Below are 19,422 nucleotides of genomic sequence, written 5' to 3' on the forward strand. Positions count from 1 at the left end.
TGCACCATTTTTATGAATGTTAAGACTGAATGGACCTGAAAATGTCAAATGGTGTAACCGCAAATTGCGCCAAAGAATGAGAAATATTAAATATTTTATCCACCTTGATGGCATATAAACGTAATCATTAAAAAAAAGTTATTTCTAAATGTAAATTCGAATGTGTTTTTATGATATTTGTCCTGACATATGCTGAAAACAGCTCTGTTTTCTAAATAATCTTTGACAAATTTGAAAAATCATATTACACTAAACTAGATGATTATATTTTATTCCACATTTTTATGAATATATGTAGATTTTTTATTTTAAAAAACACAGACTGGTCAATAAAACCAGAAATTTTAGACTTGGTCCTCAAAAAAGAGAATGTATGCAAGTAATCTGCTAATTTATTTAGAAACTTTAACCCGTTTGCATTTAATTTACCAATACGGGTCATTGACCCAACTATATACTGTTCTTATAATGGGGTATAGGTGTTGTTGTGTCGTTATAAATATATTTATAGAATAGTAATAATTACCTAAAAACAATTATAAAGGGGGCTATAATTCATTATAAAGATGGGCTTCATAGAAAGTGTTACCAAACGATTTTTTTAGGGACAACATACTTTGTAGAATTTCTTTGAATTAAAAAAACACAAACAATATGAAATAATACTGGATATTGTGAAGGGACATCTCTTCAAAGAACAAATATTTTATTAAAATTTTTGTGCATGCATTTATGAAGGAAGAAACAACAAAATGGATGTGACAATCACCTAACCATAAAAATAATTTGAAAACAAAAACAGAGATCTCACTTGTATATTGAATATTGACATCTGAGATATCACTAGGCTATGGTTAAAACAACTTTTGGTAAAAACTTTATTTTATGGTAAGGTTGACATTTGCAAACAAATTAAATAAGCAATTTAAGCAAACAACTGAAACACTTACCCCCAGTATCACAGACAAAGCTTAAGGCTAGTCCTAGACTAAAACACATTTGATTTGTCTCAACTGCAAATAACTTTTAATGACATAAACTTAAGATATGCCAGTGCCGTTGATTTGTCTCAAGATACTGTACACACCAGTAACATCTATAAAACATGCTTAAACATCTTAATTGAACTAAGACTTAGTTTTGGGTTTACTTAAGCCTTGTCTGTGAAACCAAGCCATAGAGTAATCGCCTGTAAGCTTCATTTCGCTTAGCATTTACGAGCCATTTATTGTGTGTTAATGTCTTTGTTTTAATGCGTAAACAAAATTAGACTTGTCTTACGCAAAGCACATTTTTTTATTGTTTGTAAAACTATTATTTACAAAATAATTGTTTATAAACTGACATCAGAAACGTTACAAATAATGAATTGACCAACAAAACTGTGACTTTATTTCAGTGTTAAAAATTCAGTACATAGCTTCACTTGCGCATGATTAAAAATACGAAAATACAGCTTGAATGTGATTGCAATGAAACATTTTGTGACCATTTAAAATATACAAAAAAGTAAAAAGTCAAGCTTTGCAGAAGTGTTAGTGTACAATATACGTAGTAAGCATCATGATACACAAAAAACCGTTAATGCTAAATAATTTCGACCACAATACTGTATCGTTTACAGTAAAAACTTGCACCGTCACATTAACTGTAATACAATGACATGTGAAACAATAGCTGATATGTTTTGGCCCACCATTACAGAGTTCGCCCTCTGTGGTTTGTTTAAATATCTTGTTGACCCTCTCTTAAATGGCCAGCGGGACGTTTGTGTCTGGTCTCTGCTGCGTGTACCATCTGAGATTACGCTCCTGGCCATTCATATCTGTCATTAAGAGCCAGAGGAAGCAATCAGCGGTGTCCCCCCGAGACCTGACACAATCCTGCTCAGACTTGGCTAAGACCCCAAACTCGAGCTAAATCCCTCTACGGTTACACAACCCTTGTCACTGCATCCCAAAATTACCTAAGAAACACAGCTTTCCTCATTCGGATGGCTGGATGCTTTACTAGAGAGAGAGAGACAACAGAGACCCGAGCACAAGATGCACAAGATGCAACTTAACATCTGTATCATGACTTGTTGAGTGACTTCCTGTTCGTTTTGAAATGTAAAAGTAATGATTTTCGAAGTAAAACAACAAAGGTTTACGTGATTAGCATAATACTGAAGCAATATAAAACATACTTTCTGAATAAATATATAAAACGGGAAAGGCACATGCAGTGAGGTTCAGCGCGGATCAGTCGTCGTCTTCACTTGTTTTTGGCCGCCAGCGGCTTGCGGCTAATCTTCTTGGATTTGTCCGCGTTCTTTTTGGGTGGCTCTGGATTGGCCTGCATGTGTCGACCGTAAAGACTGCAAAACAAAAACAAACATTGTGTGATCACACCTGGCCGCTCGTATAGCTTCGGCAAAAAGCTTTGAATACAGAGTAGCGAGCGAGAGGGGAGTTATATTTTTAGTGTTAACCAGCTGAAAGAGGATTAATTGAGTCTAACACGCTGACGGGTCGCCCACTGGGACACAGAACTCTCTGTGCTGTCCGACACCCCTCGGCTACAGCTGTGTACCGCACAGAGACACAATTATCCACAACCAACCCTTCGCACAGAATGGAGAGAGACAGGACATGTAGGATGAGCAATTTCCAGTCCAGTGGTCCCTCTTTATTTCAGAGGATGGGCTCAGGAAAAGAGAAAGAGAGTGACAATGTATTTTATGCAGGCACATATTCGCTCAAAAAGCATAGGTGCTCTTCCAATGTGAATTTGCTACATAGGGAGTCTCTATCTGTACGGTAATCCTTTTGTTAGCTCATTAATACTCATCTCTGATCGGATGTTCACGTTGTGGCTGGCGATCGCAGGGTCGGTGGCACGACACCAAGCATGTCGGGTCCACGACTACTGTATGACATTCCCGAGTGTAATTAAAGAATACTATTTGAGGTCGAATTCTAATTGCGGAGCTGTGAAATGTCAAGCGGCGGAAAAATTCATGACTATAAGGTTCATATTAAATATTTACAAAGGACCACATCTGGGCAGAGAAAACGGAGCAGTCGTACTCCGCTTAGCGCGGAGTCGTTTAATTACCCCATCAGAGAAATACATTAAACTTTCTTTACTTAAGCAAGCAGTCATTTAGTTTTATTCAAAGTAAACTTATTTTAGGGACTTGCACTAATAGTTTATAAATCAGGGTTCCCACACCTTAGTTAACTTCAAATTCAAGGAGCTTTCAAGGTCTAATACCCTCAAATTCAAGGACTAAATGTGGGGATACATTTCAAGTGAGACCAAGGTTACACATTTTAAGATACATTGTTACCTTTCGAGGGAACTCACGCTGCGTCACTGCGGTGACACTTTGGGGACGCCTCCAGGGGTAAGTGTGTCTGAATGTGTATATCAAATTCAACCAATGGTGAGGCTTAACGACAAAGACAGGGTGATGCGAGAGCCAAGAAGTATATCGCTATCTGAAATATTGCCAAAGACGGCGTTACAGGGACGCAGGAAGTATGGCAAGGGAGACGCAGCGTCTCGTTCCCTTCTCAGGGATCAACAGTTACATACGTAACCCGAGACGTTTTCATGTTTCAAACAGAACTATGCAAAAAAGCATTTTGATATGAATCAACATTCGCATACAGAAGATATAAAGTGAACAGTTTAGCATGTGTGCTTAAAAGGCTAGAATTTTATGATATTATCCTACACTACACAGGGAATAATATGTTTTTTTTCCAAAAAAACTTCTTGCATAAAATAGATTCAAGCACTTTCAATGACCTGTATCTATGTATGTAAATTTTCAAAAACTTCCCCGAGCCTTGACCCCCCCCCCCAGATTCACAAACTTTCAAGGATTTTGAGGACGCATGGAAACCCTGACAAATGAACCCTTGGTGGCTTTGAATGTAGTTTACAATCTTAGATTTTTAACCTCCGAACCACAAAACTGCTTAGGTATAGGGCTGTCAGTCAATTAAGGGTGTACTCACACCATCCAAATCATGCTCAGGTGCATTTGGACCTCAAAGCCTGGTTCGTTTGACTAGTTTGATCGCTCTGTGGTTAAACCGCGCTCCAGCCCACCTCTGCAACCCGGCTGGGGCGCGGTTCACTTGGGCTCAGGCGCGGAAGGCTAGGTGTGAGCGCATTCGCGCCTGAGCACAATTCAAAAGGAGAGACGTCAATTGCGTGACCACTCACCTTCATCTGCCTTCTTAAAAACCTTCTGATGCACGCAGTGAGTTACGTGAATGTCCGAGCTGCACACGTGACAGATCAACTAAGCAATATGATCACATGTGAGAGGGCTTAACATTAAGATGGGTTCCAGTGTTAAGAGAGCGCTCTACTTCCTGCTTTTTTCACAACAATCGCATCCTAATGATAAAAGCGCGCACGGGCTCGGATCGATAAAAGTACAGTTTGAGTGCGTGCATCTGGGGGATTAGGGAGGGGGGGCAATAAAGCCGAGGTTCGGATAATGTGAGTGCGCCCTAAAATATTTAATTTAGATTAATCGCATGATTGTTGTGAGTTAACTCGCGATTAATCGCAAGTTAATCACACATTTTTATCTGTTCTAAAATGTACACTTTTTAAGTTTTTAATACTTTAATCAACAAATATAGATGCTTTATGCAAATGTATGTTTACACCTAGGCATGGGCCAGTTTACCGGTTTTAAGGTATACCGAGGTTTTAAAGAGTCACGGTTTCAATTTTCGGTGATACTGTTTTCAAGGTATGAACTGTATTTACACAAAATGAATTAAATCATGTAATTGAATTCACGTTTACATTTTAATGACAGACTTTTGAAAGAATATTATCATTTAAAGGCTTGATTTTTACCTGGCATACACGTTGTATGTTGCTTAAAAAGAAAATGTATTGTGTCCAGTTCGAAAGTTGATGTTTTTATACGCAGACATTTGAAAATAACACATTTTAGTGTAACAATGGCAATACCGCAACACCGTGGTATTTTTGCTTACGGTTAAAATGTAGCCAATTATTTTAAAGTGGAGGGGCAGTTAGATGCCTGTGATGTCATAAGCATCAGTTTTTCAGATTGGGCTGTTTTCTGGCTAACATTTCTAAAAGAGGAATTTCTATGAGACTGAGATATTCAGCATGTTTAGCAATTTTTGTATGTTTGTGAATGTGGGTAGACTACCATTATTCAACAAAGACAAGGTAAAAATGTTTTTTCATTCTCTGTCCCCTTTAACTCGATTTTTTTCAAAATCGACTTTGCTGAATCAACTTTAAATCGTCATTTTTGTGTCAGATTCCAACAAATCATACATCGCTTTGAAGTTTTTTTTATAGTAATTGTCAAAATATAAATAACTCATTTAAAAAAAATTGCCAGCACGGGTCACAAATGTATTATATTTTATATTATTATTTGTAATTTATTATGTAGAAACTGTAAAACACAAAAAATTACATTGAGCTGTGTTTTCACAGACAGGGCCAAAAATATACATGCCCTCTGACACTTGTCCATACAGGCGTGCAAAGCACTTGTCTCATAAGACATCACTTATAAATCTCCGCATGTGTTTCACAGCAAGTAGGTTTCTCTTGTTCTTTTGTATCTTTCAATCTCTCTTAAGCCCGTCTCTCTGTGTGTGTGGTCCTGTCTGAGGTTCTTCCCTTGGGGCCTGAAGGTTTCTGTTCCTTTCTGGCTCCTCCAGAGCTGCGCAGCCAGGCGCAGAGGCAAGAACCCAGCGGAGAGACACCATTCAGGCCCCAGTGGACCCTCAGAGTACAGAAATATCAAAGACCTCCACGACAGCTTTCCATCTCACACATACAAGGAAAAACACAGACTTATGTCACATTTAAAAACTGCATGCATGCGATGGTTTGTAAAGCGTTTCTTCATGTTTAATTCAGTGATTCTTAATCATGATACAGTGAATGTGCAACTAAAATGATTTGAGACAGTAAAGAGAAAGATGTTTTCACCGGTTTTCATAAAGATATCTTAAAGTCTTTTATTTTTTTATTTAAAATCATAACGTAAAGAACATTCTGGGAAAATAAGTAAGATTATGTCAAAGATTGAAATCAATGTGAAATTAATGGTTGAAAGCAAACTTAAATGCTCTTAATCTTAATAACAGATTATGAGACTTTAGCAAAAATTGACCTTATAAAGCGACTTCCACAAACTTTAAACTTTATATTAAAAAAATGTTTTAAAAAATTATATAATCACATTATTTACTATTATTTAAAATGATTTAATACCAATTTTATTTCATTTTTGGCATTTAAGTTGATATAGGATGAATAAATATAATGAATATAATAATACTTTTTAACGATGTAAAATAAATCTTTAGTGTCTCCAGAGTACGTATGTGAAGTTTTAGCTTAAAATTATATATATATATATATATATATATATATATATATATATATATATATATATATATATATATATATATATATATATATATATATATATATAAAATTTATTATAACGTTAAAATTACCACTTTGTAGGTGTGAGCAAAAATGTGCTATTTTGGGGTGTGTCCTTTAAAATGCAAATGAGTTGATCACTGCACTAAATGGCAGTGCTGTGGTTGAATAGTGCAGATTAAGGGGCGGTATTATCCCCTTCTGACATCACAAGGGGAGCCAAATTTCAATTACATATTTTTTCACATGCTTGCAGAGAATGGTTTACCAAAACTAAGTTACTGGGGTATTATTTTTCAAATTTTTTAGGTTGATAGGAGCACTGGGTACCCAATTATAGCTCTTGAAACATGAAAAAAGTCAGATTTTCATGATATGTCCCCTTTAAACCTGTGACCTTACAATTGCCTGCTTTAGCATTGAAGGGTTAATCTTTGATTCTTGCGATCTGATCATGCAGGCAGAAAAGCTCACTGGAAGCATGTTAACCAGCTGATACATTCATGTATGTGAAAAGTCTGTGTGCGTTTGTGTGAGCCGTTCTGAGCGAGGCTTACTGAAGGAATCAGTGTTGACAGATGCACGTAGATGTTTGTGCTGGTGTCAGGGCTAAATTAGGCTGTTTTACAGCAGGCTGAAATACAGGGGGGTTGTGAGCTGAATCCAAAAACACTTCTCTTTGTGTCAGTGTCCTGCAGGCTTGAAGGCCCCACCGCCAGGAAGAGAAACTCCCACATCTAACACCACAACTAAAGATCTAATCATGACGGATTCTGTCATCAACTAACCAGAAATAAAAAAAATACAGCTGAAATCTGCCCAACAACCAGACATATGTCTTACATGCCCTTTTGTCTTAACCTTCTAAGACCTGGATGTCCACATACCTGGACATCACATCTTTTGTTGTTTGCACCATAATACTTTATTCTGTGTATCTGGAACCTGTTGTACACAATCATGGACAATTACACTGCTTCATGTTCAAAGAAAAATATTTGGTTATTATATTTATTGGTTCTTCCTAACCCAAAAATAGCTGGAAGAAATCTGAAAAAAAAGACAAACCAAAGCTTGGGTCTTAGGAGGTTAAAGCAATTGTAAGATGACCCAAGGCAGTGGCTCTTTAAGTTCTCAGTAGCTTAACTTCTATTTGTATATGCCTGGAGGAGATAGCCAATGAATGTTTTTATATACAAGTTTTTCTAATGCACACTTAAAAGTTTCATCCTATGTGAATTTATTCTCTTTTGATGAGTTCTCAAATATGGGTAGTTTTCTTCTAAAATACCAAATTTTGAGCAAAAAGCTAAGATAATTGCATTTTTAAGGACTTTTGATAGAGATCAGATTCAGACCGATATTCAAAACATACACAGAGTTTGAACTGTTTGGCCTTAGCGGTTGCTTCCGGGTTTTATAAGTTGGCCACCTGGTGGATAATAGTGGAAATACGGATTGCTGTAAAAACTTATCATTGGCAAGGAAGCGTTTCTCTTAATTGACAAGATAACTTGTCAATGGCGGGGAAGAAGTTAATATTTTATCACCTATCCCTTTGATCACATTATTTTATGATATACTTAATTAGCTGCCTGGCACAACAACTATGTGCTAGATCAGTGGTTCCCAACCTTTTTAGCCCTAAGTACCCCCACAGCCCTATTAGTAAGGCTCAAGTACCCCTTCATCGAAACTAAACCAAAGTTGTGTTTTAAAGACAAATAATTAGTAATTTTAATTAATTAATTAATTTTAAACATTAAAGTAAAAAGCACTGACTGATGAAGCATGTTTATTTCAACAAACCACTACCATTGCGATCAGTGTTTGCATTTTATCAGCTCATTTGCATTTTAAAAGACAGACCCAAAAACGGTACATTTTGCTCAGGCCTACAAAATGGCAATTTTGACATGCTATAATTAATTATCTGTAGGGTGTTTTGAGATAAAACTTCAAATATGGACTCTGGGAACGCCAAATACTTATTTTACAAATTAAAAAAAATCATCATATGACCCCTTTAAGGGCCAGATTTACTAACAGCTTGCGCAAACCATAATTTTGCCATTAAATAACGACTGAACTTACTAAAGACACGCAATAGATATTTAGCTCTGAAAAGGTGTTATTTTTGCGACCTGTTTGCATATGCATTTGTGGAAGTTTTCCTACATTAACATTAATGCGAGGAGAGTATTACATTTTGCCAGAGGAACATACTTTAAAATAAATATATAGTATAGTATATATAGCCCTAAATTTACTAAAATCTCAATTAAAGTTACTGATAATTAAAGTGTGCAAATAAGTTAAATTATTCTGTTCAAATATAAAGAGAAACAAAATGTGTTAAGGCATTCTCTATAAATACAAAAGACATCATACGGGACAAAATATGTTAGCCAAAAACAATGCAAACTTTTTTTTGCATAATTTGAAAATGCAACGGCAGCGGGAATGAATATTATAACATTATTTTAACAGAATTTATAGTTAATAAACTTTGTGTCTTTAGAAACTATTCAGGTTCATTGAAAATAGTTCGATCGTTCTTGAGTTGGACATCGCTATTGCGTTTTGGATCATGCAGCGCATTTACTCTTGACGGCAAATTATATTAATGATAAGATTAAAATTACAATGTTGTCCTTTTTACAATGCTTTCCTCACAAAAATTAATCTTAGGTAAATGACTGGACAAGCGAAAGACATTTTTATTAAAAGTAAATGAGATCAAAGCAAAATGTAAATTTTTTCACGTACCCCCTGGAAACTCTTCCCCCGGTTGGGAATCACTGGTTTATTGCACGTTACGGCCAAAACACACCCATTACTCATTATGAGAATATGAACAACCCTTTTAGGCTGTGCACTTGGCGCATAAACCATTTTTCCCATCGTTAAATTAGCAAAAGTGGAATCGGACACGCCCATTTAGACTGTGCGTTTTAGACAATGCGCTTAGATCGTTAAAATAGGGCCCACAGTGTGCAAGTGTTTTTTGGGTTTTATATTACAAAAATCTTTGGTTTTAAAAGGTTCTTAGAAGACCCATTTTTGGTTCTCCAATGGCATCACTGTGAAGAACCCTTTTACAACCTTTATTTTTAAACGGGTAGTGGTTAAAGACAATTTAATGTTGGTCCCTTACTTGTCTTTCATGTTAAAGGAAAATGTATTTTAGTACTTTTAAGCATCGATTTCCCAGACAGGTTTAGATTAATCCAGCATTAAGCCTTAGTTATGTTAGGGCATTAAAGTGGTTTTTACAAACATACCTTACAAAAAACAATACAGGTGTGCATCTTGAGACAAAACAATGATACTGATATATCTTAAGATATGTCAGTGCAAGGTGTTTTAAAATTAAGGCAGCTCAAACATCCATTTTAGTCTGGGACTAGGATAAGCCCTGTCCAGGAAACCTTCCCAAAAAAATGTAAACTGACAACTTTAAACTACTTTGCTACAATGGCTGTTCATAATGACACCTCTACATCAGCAGTACAGAAAATGTGAACCAGCCTGTGAAAACCCAACTTAAGTCAGTTTTTGTGATTTACTGATCCTAAAAACAAATTTTGTGAAAATATAACTTTGATATATTTAATACTGATAGAGTGAGATCATGTATTTAAATCAGTGTGAAATAAATGAGTGAAATTAAACTTTGATGCTTTTAATCTCATAATTAGATTATGAGACTTTAACCTGGATTTCACAGACAGGGTCCCAAATATAAATGCACCGCTAATGTCGATAGCAAAAATCTAATGGGGGAATTAAAGAAAAGCGTCAATCACAACTAACTCTCTGTGGCCGCATAATAAACACACAGATTTATCCCACGTTTATCTGCGTTCCTCGTCATTTAGACCCAATTAAAAATGGACTGGGACAGTAAAAAGAATGTTTTCTCAGACACAGCCGGCGATGGTCTTTTTCCTGCGAGTGCTCCAGATCCACACAGGATAATTAATCTCAGTTACAGTCTAGAGTGTCTAACACAGTCAGGGCACCCAGTTATAAGTGTCTGTGTGTGTGTTTTCTCACAAAGGCTTTTCAAAGCGGTTTCTGGTGTGATGGAGGTTAGAGAGAATGATTTAATAATAAATGTGTGGGAGACTTGTGGATCATCGAACTGTCATTGTGGGTGGAGGTAATTTGTACATGTGTGTTTAAGATGATATTACATTACAAGATTCCCAAAAATTAAAGACAAGAGATTAACCAGGGGAATCAATCTCTTAAATTACATCACATACTTATTTTCATTTAGCCTACACATTTATTCATTTTGATAAACTATAATAACAAAATGGTTATGTTTTATTAGACCCAGCACGACCCTTACATGTAATTCAATGTCTCGTGTGACCTAATGCTTTATATATATTTCTAAAAATATGATACATTTTTTTCTATTTACTCATTCCCCCGCCAGCTTTTTTTTTAAAAGTTGCCAGCCAGCATTTTTTTTTGTTATTTTCACAAAAGCTTCACAATATATTTTTTCTTTTTTATAACTTTTTCAACATGGGTAGGTTTCTTAAAAAATAAAAAATTTTGAGCAAATAGCTGAAATAATTGCATTTGTGTAAAGGAATTTTGTTAGAGATCAGATTCTTAATGAAGATCAAAACATACACAGAGTTTAAAATTCAGTCCTTCCTGAAAATGCTGAGTTTTGGTGATTGTTGCGGGCAAAAATACTTGATCTTGCGACACGTTTTCTTAAAAAATGCAATGGAATATGCGGGATATTTATGCAATTTTATGCGATGAAATTGCGGGGGCTTGCCAATATTGCGGGGGCTTGCCAATATTGCGGGGACTTGCCAATATTGCGGGGACTTGCCAATATTGCGGGGACTTGCCAATATTGCGGGGACTTGCCAATATTGCGGGGACTTGCCAATATTGCGGGGACTTGCCAATATTGCGGGGACTTGCCAATATTGCGGGGACTTGCCAATATTGCGGGGGACTTGCCAATATTGCGGGGGACTTGCCAATATTGCGGGGGACTTGCCAATATTGCGGGGGACTTGCCAATATTGCGGGGGACTTGCCAATATTGCGGGGGACTTGCCAATATTGCGGGGGACTTGCCAATATTGCGGGGGACTTGCCAATATTGCGGGGGACTTGCCAATATTGCGGGGGACTTGCCAATATTGCGGGGGACTTGCCAATATTGCGGGGGACTTGCCAATATTGCGGGGGACTTGCCAATATTGCGGGGGACTTGCCAATATTGCGGGGGACTTGCCAATATTGCGGGGGACTTGCCAATATTGCGGGGGACTTGCCAATATTGCGGGGGACTTGCCAATATTGCGGGGGACTTGCCAATATTGCGGGGGACTTGCCAATATTGCGGGGGACTTGCCAATATTGCGGGGGACTTGCCAATATTGCGGGGGACTTGCCAATATTGCGGGGGACTTGCCAATATTGCGGGGGACTTGCCAATATTGCGGGGGACTTGCCAATATTGCGGGGGACTTGCCAATATTGCGGGGGACTTGCCAATATTGCGGGGGACTTGCCAATATTGCGGGGGACTTGCCAATATTGCGGGGGACTTGCCAATATTGCGGGGGACTTGCCAATATTGCGGGGGACTTGCCAATATTGCGGGGGACTTGCCAATATTGCGGGGGACTTGCAAGAACTGTTTGCAGCTTTTGGAGCTTTTCATTGATGTTCACATCGCGTAATTATGTCACTTCTCAACATTCCCATGACAACAGGGGACTTTTTGCTACGAAAATGCGGGGATTATGAAATCATGCAAGCCCCGCATATTTTGTGAGCAGAAATCTGCAATTTATGCGGCGAAAGTGCAGCGTATTTAAAAAAATCTGCGACCCGCATAAATATTCGGACTTTGGCTGATTATGCATTGAATCATGCAATCGCATATTCGCGTTTTGCTGGAGAAACTAAAAATGTATTAAATTCGTTTTTGCATACGTTTTTTAATAAATTGGGTAACAGTGCCATCTAGTGGATAATAGCAGATTAACAGATTATCATAAAAACTTGCCAGGAAGACGTCATTGGCAGGGAAATGTTTTTTTCTTAATTGACGAGATAACTCGTCAATGGCGGGGAAAGAGTTAATATTTAAAGCTGCAATCCTTACCTTTTGCCTCTTTATCCCCATCTCAGTTTGAAACATAAAATTACAAGTTACTTGTTGTTAGTGGTCTGTGCGTTTCTGTTCATAGTTCTTCTCTTTTATTTTAAACTTCTTGTTATCATGTTTGTGTCATATTTCTCATTTCCCTGATGTGTCATGTTCTGATTGGCTCTCTTGTGTTATGTTTTCATTGGTCCACTGTCTATATATAAAGCCCTCATGTTCGCATTGTCCATTGTTTAGATTTACCGTTGTAATGTTGCATTTGAAGAGTTCCATGCATTTCTTTCAAACAAAAAAGGTTACACAATGCCGCTTTAAGACATCACAAAAATGTTACTTTATTTACTGTACAGAAAAGTTTGCAAGTACTGAACTGTGAGAGAAAGAGAGAGAGAAAGCGTGAGAGAGAAAAAGAGAGGGAATATCAATGACAGACCGCTTCTCGTATATTTAACTACTGTTTAACACAAGTTAAAGGCCACAGATGAACTCCTTTCAGCATAAATACACAATCACTGCCCTCAGTATAAAACGCTATCTGCACTGACAGGCCAAACGGAAATCCATGCACTGGCTAAATGAGAGTAAATGACAATAATGAAGACGGATCGCAAAGCGGCGGTGAGAGACTCATAACTGATCTCTCCCTTGACGCCCCTATTATCAACAAGAGCTGTAGGAATGACCGAAGTCCATTATTGCACAAAGCAGAGGGAGCCAATCACAGCAGACTTTGCTGCCACAACAAACCCTATATAATATGAATGATACTGGTGCCTACTGTGTGTGTTTGTACACAGGCGGTCAAGCCAAGTTAGATACGTTCACATTGTACGCAAGATAAACGCTTTAAAAAGCATGCTCAACCTCAGTTGGTTACCCAGCAAATCTAAGAAAGCAAGCAGAGGAGTTTGGCCAGTTAACATGGCCTTTTATTGATAAACTTTAGCCAGAGCTTCTGTCCATGAGCTCAAACTAATGAGAAGTGATGGAAACTCTCTTAACCTTTAAAGTCTCCAAAAGCCAGAGTGCAGAATTCACAAACTCGCAGACAGAACTTAAATCTAAAAGCTCACATAACACACGCTTAATCATAAGGTACCTATAGAGTAGTATTACATCCTTCATAAGTTTTATCAGATTTATAAAAAACAGATCAGCTGTTCGATACTTTCCGAATATACCTGAGGTCCTGGAGGTGTACCGCGGGTGAAGCGAGTCACGAGCAAGCAACACACACACAAAACATGATCCCACTATCTCTAGATAACATATGTTTGTGTCGTTTACATAATAAACACTTATAATACGCGCTAAGGGCCAATAAAACACAGACATTTAATGCAGTTTTACGTACTGCCTGCGACTCATGACCCGGTTGGGACCGCCCCATTTCAACAAACTATATCCATTGTTTCCATAAGACTGGATTCTTTGGGAAGCTAAACAAGCTTAAATTTCCCTAACAAACAACAAGACACTTCTTTAGAGACGCTGATTTCATGTCAACTCTTGGTTGGTTGCCCAATTGCTTCTTTGAAACTTTGCCTGCTATGTTTAGCATGAGGAATTCAACTCTTAGATATTTCACAAGACTTTTTTAAGATGTCAAATAAATTTTTGGTGTCCCCAGAATCGTATGCGAAGTTCTAGCTGAAAATACCATATAGATCATTTATTAAAGCATTTTAAAATTGCCACTTTGTAGGCGTGAGTAAATAAGCTGATCTCTGCACTAAATGGCAGTGCGGTGGTAGGATAGTGTAGATTAAGGGGCGGTATTATCACCTTCTGACATCACAAGGGGAGACACATTTCAATGACCAATTTTTCACATGCTTGCAGAGAATGGTTTACCAAAATTAAGTTACTGGATTGTTCTTTTTCACATTTTTTAAGTTGACAAAAGCACTGGGGACCCAATTAGCAATTATAGCACTTAAACAAAGATTTTCATGATATGTCCCCTTTAAACAGCGTCAGAATGCATGAAATATAGCCAAACAATCCCAACGTTTACCGAAAATTAAAACTGTCAACATTGACAGTACCCTTAATTCACAAATGGTACAAAAGTAATTTAGGCTAATTTGCAGAAGTGAACTGTGTTCAGACCAATCGATTGAACCAAGGGAGAAAACAACTTTAAGCCTGATGCGCACTGTACGATTTTGAATAGTCCTTTACGATTGTTGCATGTCAGACTATCCTAAAATGATCCCAGCTATAAGCTATGTCACACTGCGAGTTCTCAGTTGTCATTAATGTCAAACTGTTTGACAGTCAAGTCTTGTTAAATACGGACACACGCAAGAAGACTTGTCTGGAGTTGTATGTCATTGTAGAAGCCACACTGCATGACAGTGTCTAAAAACTTTGTTGTTAATTTTGGTCACATTGGTCATTAATCGTCTTTCAGATAACGTGTCAAACATATGAAGAGTTTGGTCTAAAACGCAATAAATGCCTTTTTTTTAATGCGTTACCGCCAAAATCAGTATTGTATCAGGTAAGTATTAAAAAGTCAATTCTTAATTTTACGCAAAATCCAATATCCGCCTTGTTATTCTGTCATATTTTCTCCAAAAACGCGATAAACGCCAGTCCTCCTTCTCTGCAGAATGCAATAAATCCGCACAACAAATCACAGCTCACCATTCCACGCATTGTAAACAACAATGGCGGATTGTTGAATACACACAAAATCCTAGTTTTCCTTATCTACTTTGTGTACTTTTGTTGGCATTGATAAACCTGTGGTGGTTTTCTGTGAAAGGGAAGAAACATAAGCGATCAAAATTGAATAATGTACGTGAGAGGCACTCGGGCAAAGGAAAAATGCTGGCTGTTGCTTGTTCTCCCGACAGCATCGAGCTTCTGTCATGCTAACACATTGACCCCAGAGGATCTTATGAAAAACTTTCCATTATTTTACTAGAAGCCAACGAAAATCGAGCAGAACCAAAACATTTTACTGCTGATCGCTATCAAAAAAGTTCAGAGACGACGTCCCAAGGATCACAGCAGCAATGACAGTGTTCTTAATATGACAAAGTAAGTGTTTTGGTTAATGCCATTAATGTTTATTTTTTAATCAGTGTATACCACTAGTCAACTAAATGATTATAACATGGCAAAGATGAATGCACATTTATATATTGATTCAATAGATTTATAGCATTTTGAAAAAAAAAACTTGTCATGGATTTATTGCATCTGGAAAAAAATATCAGTTTAAAGGTACAATTTGTAAGATATTTGCAGTAAAATATCCAAAAACCACTAGTCCGGTGTTATTTATTTTGTCCAGCTGATTACTATCAATATCTATAATGTTTTCAACTACTTGTAAATTATGAGAAAATTGCTGCGCTATACAGTGACACGGGGCAGTGCAGTCGCCTGTAAATGACGTTAATATCTACGTTTTCCCTTTGTTACCGCCTTTACTGACGTAAAAACCACATGACAACAGTGTCGTGGACAAATGCGGAAGTAATAGTGTCTGTCGGGCCACTCGCTTTTTTATGGTAAGTTTGTTCATCTGAACACTTAGGTGTTTTCACATATAGTTCATTTTAAAAAGAACCAAACCCAGTTCACTTAAAGTGAACCAGAAAAGGGACTAGCCGAATGTGACCTCAGTCCTTTTGGTGTTCACAATATAGTGGACTCAAAAGAGGACCCAGTTCTTTTTTTGGTCCTCTTCAGAACTGAAGTGATCTCAGACCCTTTCTAGTTCACATCACAACTTAATAAGAACTCAGACCCCAGCTTTCTGTGCAGCAGTTTATTTTGATACAATGTCAAAACCACACGCGATATGGACCGGGACCTCATTGATTTCACATATCAAAAAGAAATCGAACCACAAAAGAACCCAAAAGCGAACCGCACCCAGACCACCTCCAGAAGTGGTCTGAGTTCGGTTCGCTCCCGGGTCCCCTTAGGGGGGTCTGAGATCACTTGGTTTGTTCACATATACACCCTGAACTGCTCTGAGAGCGTTTAGAGGGCTCAAACGAACTAGGTGTGAAAACACCCTTAATTCTGTGCTGGGTTAACAAACCATCTTGTTGGACTAATACTGTAACATCTGTGACTAACAATTGCGTTTTGAACATTACATGAAAAAAAAAAACATCAAACACAACATTTATAAAACTTGATTAAATAAAACGTAGCGCTTTTACAAGCGGATTAAAAAGAGGAACTATATTTTATGGCGTAATAGCACTTTTGGGAGTACTTCGACTCGGCGCAGTAACACCGAAGAGTCGAAGTACTCCCAAAAGTGCTTTTACGCCATAAAATATAGTTCCTCTTTTAAATCCGCTTAGAAAAGCGCTACGTTTTAATTTGTACCACCAAACTTGCTCGTATAACTACTCGTCTTAAATAGGAAAAACGTTGATGTGTTTGGTCACTTCTAACTTTATCTCTAAATGGTAGCATTGAATGAATGGGGCTAAGTTATATGCTATCGAAGCGTCGCAGCGCGCTCCAGCGCTTACGTGCACGCACACAGATGATAGAGGGATGTATCAACAATTCTTAGTTAAGGTAATAACACATTTTAATATTGAAAATTAGTAGACTATTCCTTTAAATCTCTGAAAATCAAATTATAGATTTGAATTTTGTATGTTTTATAACCTAAAGATGCTATGTGAACATTTGTAACAGAAAATAGTGCTTTTCATTTCGTCACTTCCTTGGTATAGAAAACACATTTTTCCCAAATTAGTCAAAATGGATTTATTGCATTTTGGAACCAAACCAAAGGATTACAGGAATTTTGCTGAATTCTCACAATAAGTGTTGGCCAGCCCTAAAATCAGTGTGCACTTGGCTTTACCCGTGGTTCAGATATATTTTAAACCATCTGATTTGTCTACAAGGTAAATCGGTAAGCCAAGTTTAAGAATAATATAAAAGTCAATACCGACCAACATCATTTAGGATGCACAAACAGAACACAGATGAAAGCCACCTAGTGCGACAGGACAACCACAAGACATAGCTACTATTTGATCTAGAAACAGAAAAGTGGTAACCTGCTGACTACTTCCCCTTTAAGCTGCACAAATATACAGAATAAGGGGCATTATGGGAAATCTGGTGTCAGTTTCTTTGCATAAGGGCTCGGTCATCTGAGGAAGCAGCAATGCATGAATATAATTAGAGACAACATGGAGAGGATAGAGTCTGTCTAAGGTGCTGAAACATGGGTGCCGAGTTTAACTCATAAATTAAGAAAAAAAATCTTAATCGCTAAAGTTATCTGGTAGTATCTGCAACAGACTGAGTACAAAATCAAGCAGTTTCATGGTACAGATATGTACCTTCCTAATCAAACCATCTCAGGAGTATTTCAGAGCTGATAACATCTAATGAGCTTTAATCCTGTTATGCTAACAGATCCATCCTATGTACATCACACGGGCAGAACTGCTTTCACTCAGTCAGAGACTAAACCATCAGAGCCAGGAAAGAGACCTCTGACCCCAGCAGACACAATCTCTCTCCATCCGAAACACACAGCATTTAAGATCTGTCATCTTTACTTCCCAGTTCCCACTGACGCATGCCAATAGCTTTGAAGCGAATAGCACGTCTATGAGCGGACAGATTCAGGACTTTCGGCACGTGTGCGTGTTGGCGTGTCAGCGCGTGAGCCGGCGGTTAAGTTAATTGCAGTTGGTTTTTCCGTCATCTCTGGACAGCTGTGAAGAGGAGAGCTGGAGTTGTACCGCGGTCAACAAGCATTTAGAGTCGGAGATGAATAAAAGATGGAGGGGAGGAGGCTTTACGATATGTTAATGCATTATGAGCACGAAGACTCTCCCCAATGCTGTCAGTCAGATATAAGATCCCTCTGTCAGGTTAACAAGCCGCCCCATGAAATATGCATGACGGATACACCACTCAAACCCCTCCGCTCGTCCTCTTCTTCCTCTGGCCGTGCTTCGATACTACAACTGAACCTACTGGCATAAAAGCGGGAAATGAGAGGAGAGGCTCAAAATTGCTTTTTAAACTAAAAACAGCATGTTGATTACAGTTTGTCCAGAGACGGGCCTCAACATAAAAGACATACCACGTTATCAACATTCAAGAAACAACCAATGCAGATCTCAAAACTGAAATGTGTCATTTCAGACCTATAGTCAGTGACGTTTCACAAACACTCCCCTTGTTTCCGACTTGTCGGATAAACAGGTTGTCCATTCCAAAGTTAAACTCTTGGTTGAGACAGTGTTGCCGTTTTGGGAATGATGCTTGTGCTCGAAATATGGCTGCTTGATTATAGGCAAAATCATAATCATGATTATTTTGGTAAAAATCATAATCACGATTATTAAGGATGATTAATCGGTGTCTTTGAAAACATGCATTTATTTAACCTTTTTCTTAAGTTGCAAATAGGCAGTCAAAGCAGTGGTGCCTTCGAATTGCCTTACAAACCTTCGGTCCATCAGCAGTCGGCACGCAATTTATATTTTTATTGCACAAAAATTGTTTTACCTCGATTCATTTTGTTTTTGTAATTGTTTGAATAAAAAATTTAAATTGATAATCAAAAGCGATTATTTAACTTACAATGGTTTGACGCACCACAAATTCAATGTTTAAACTTTGTAGAGATTTAAAAAAAACAAATGGCTTATTCTAATAAAAAATTGAAAAATATGTTACTGATGAAGTTTTCTAACTAAACTCAAACTAAACGATCAAAAGAGCAAGCAAAACATCCAAAAGCAAACACTAATGCAAGGTTACAGAGGGGCTGATTACAAAACAGC

The 19,422-nt window shown here is 37.6% G+C and overlaps 1 protein-coding gene across 2 annotated transcripts in view; it reads right to left on the reverse strand.

The window, feature by feature from the left end:
* Nucleotides 1-689: 689 nt before the first annotated feature.
* rsu1 (Ras suppressor protein 1) overlaps nucleotides 690-19,422 on the reverse strand; it is a 45,225-nt gene continuing 26,492 nt past the window's right edge. For both annotated transcript variants that reach the window (XM_073863704.1, XM_073863705.1), the window contains exon 9: nucleotides 690-2,359. In XM_073863704.1, coding sequence (XP_073719805.1) covers nucleotides 2,257-2,359 — 103 coding nt within the window. In that variant the 3' untranslated portion in view covers nucleotides 690-2,256. The remainder of the gene's footprint in view (nucleotides 2,360-19,422) is intronic.

This window comes from Misgurnus anguillicaudatus, chromosome 25, assembly GCF_027580225.2.
Source record: "Misgurnus anguillicaudatus chromosome 25, ASM2758022v2, whole genome shotgun sequence".
In the NCBI taxonomy this organism is placed as follows: domain Eukaryota; kingdom Metazoa; phylum Chordata; class Actinopteri; order Cypriniformes; family Cobitidae; genus Misgurnus; species Misgurnus anguillicaudatus.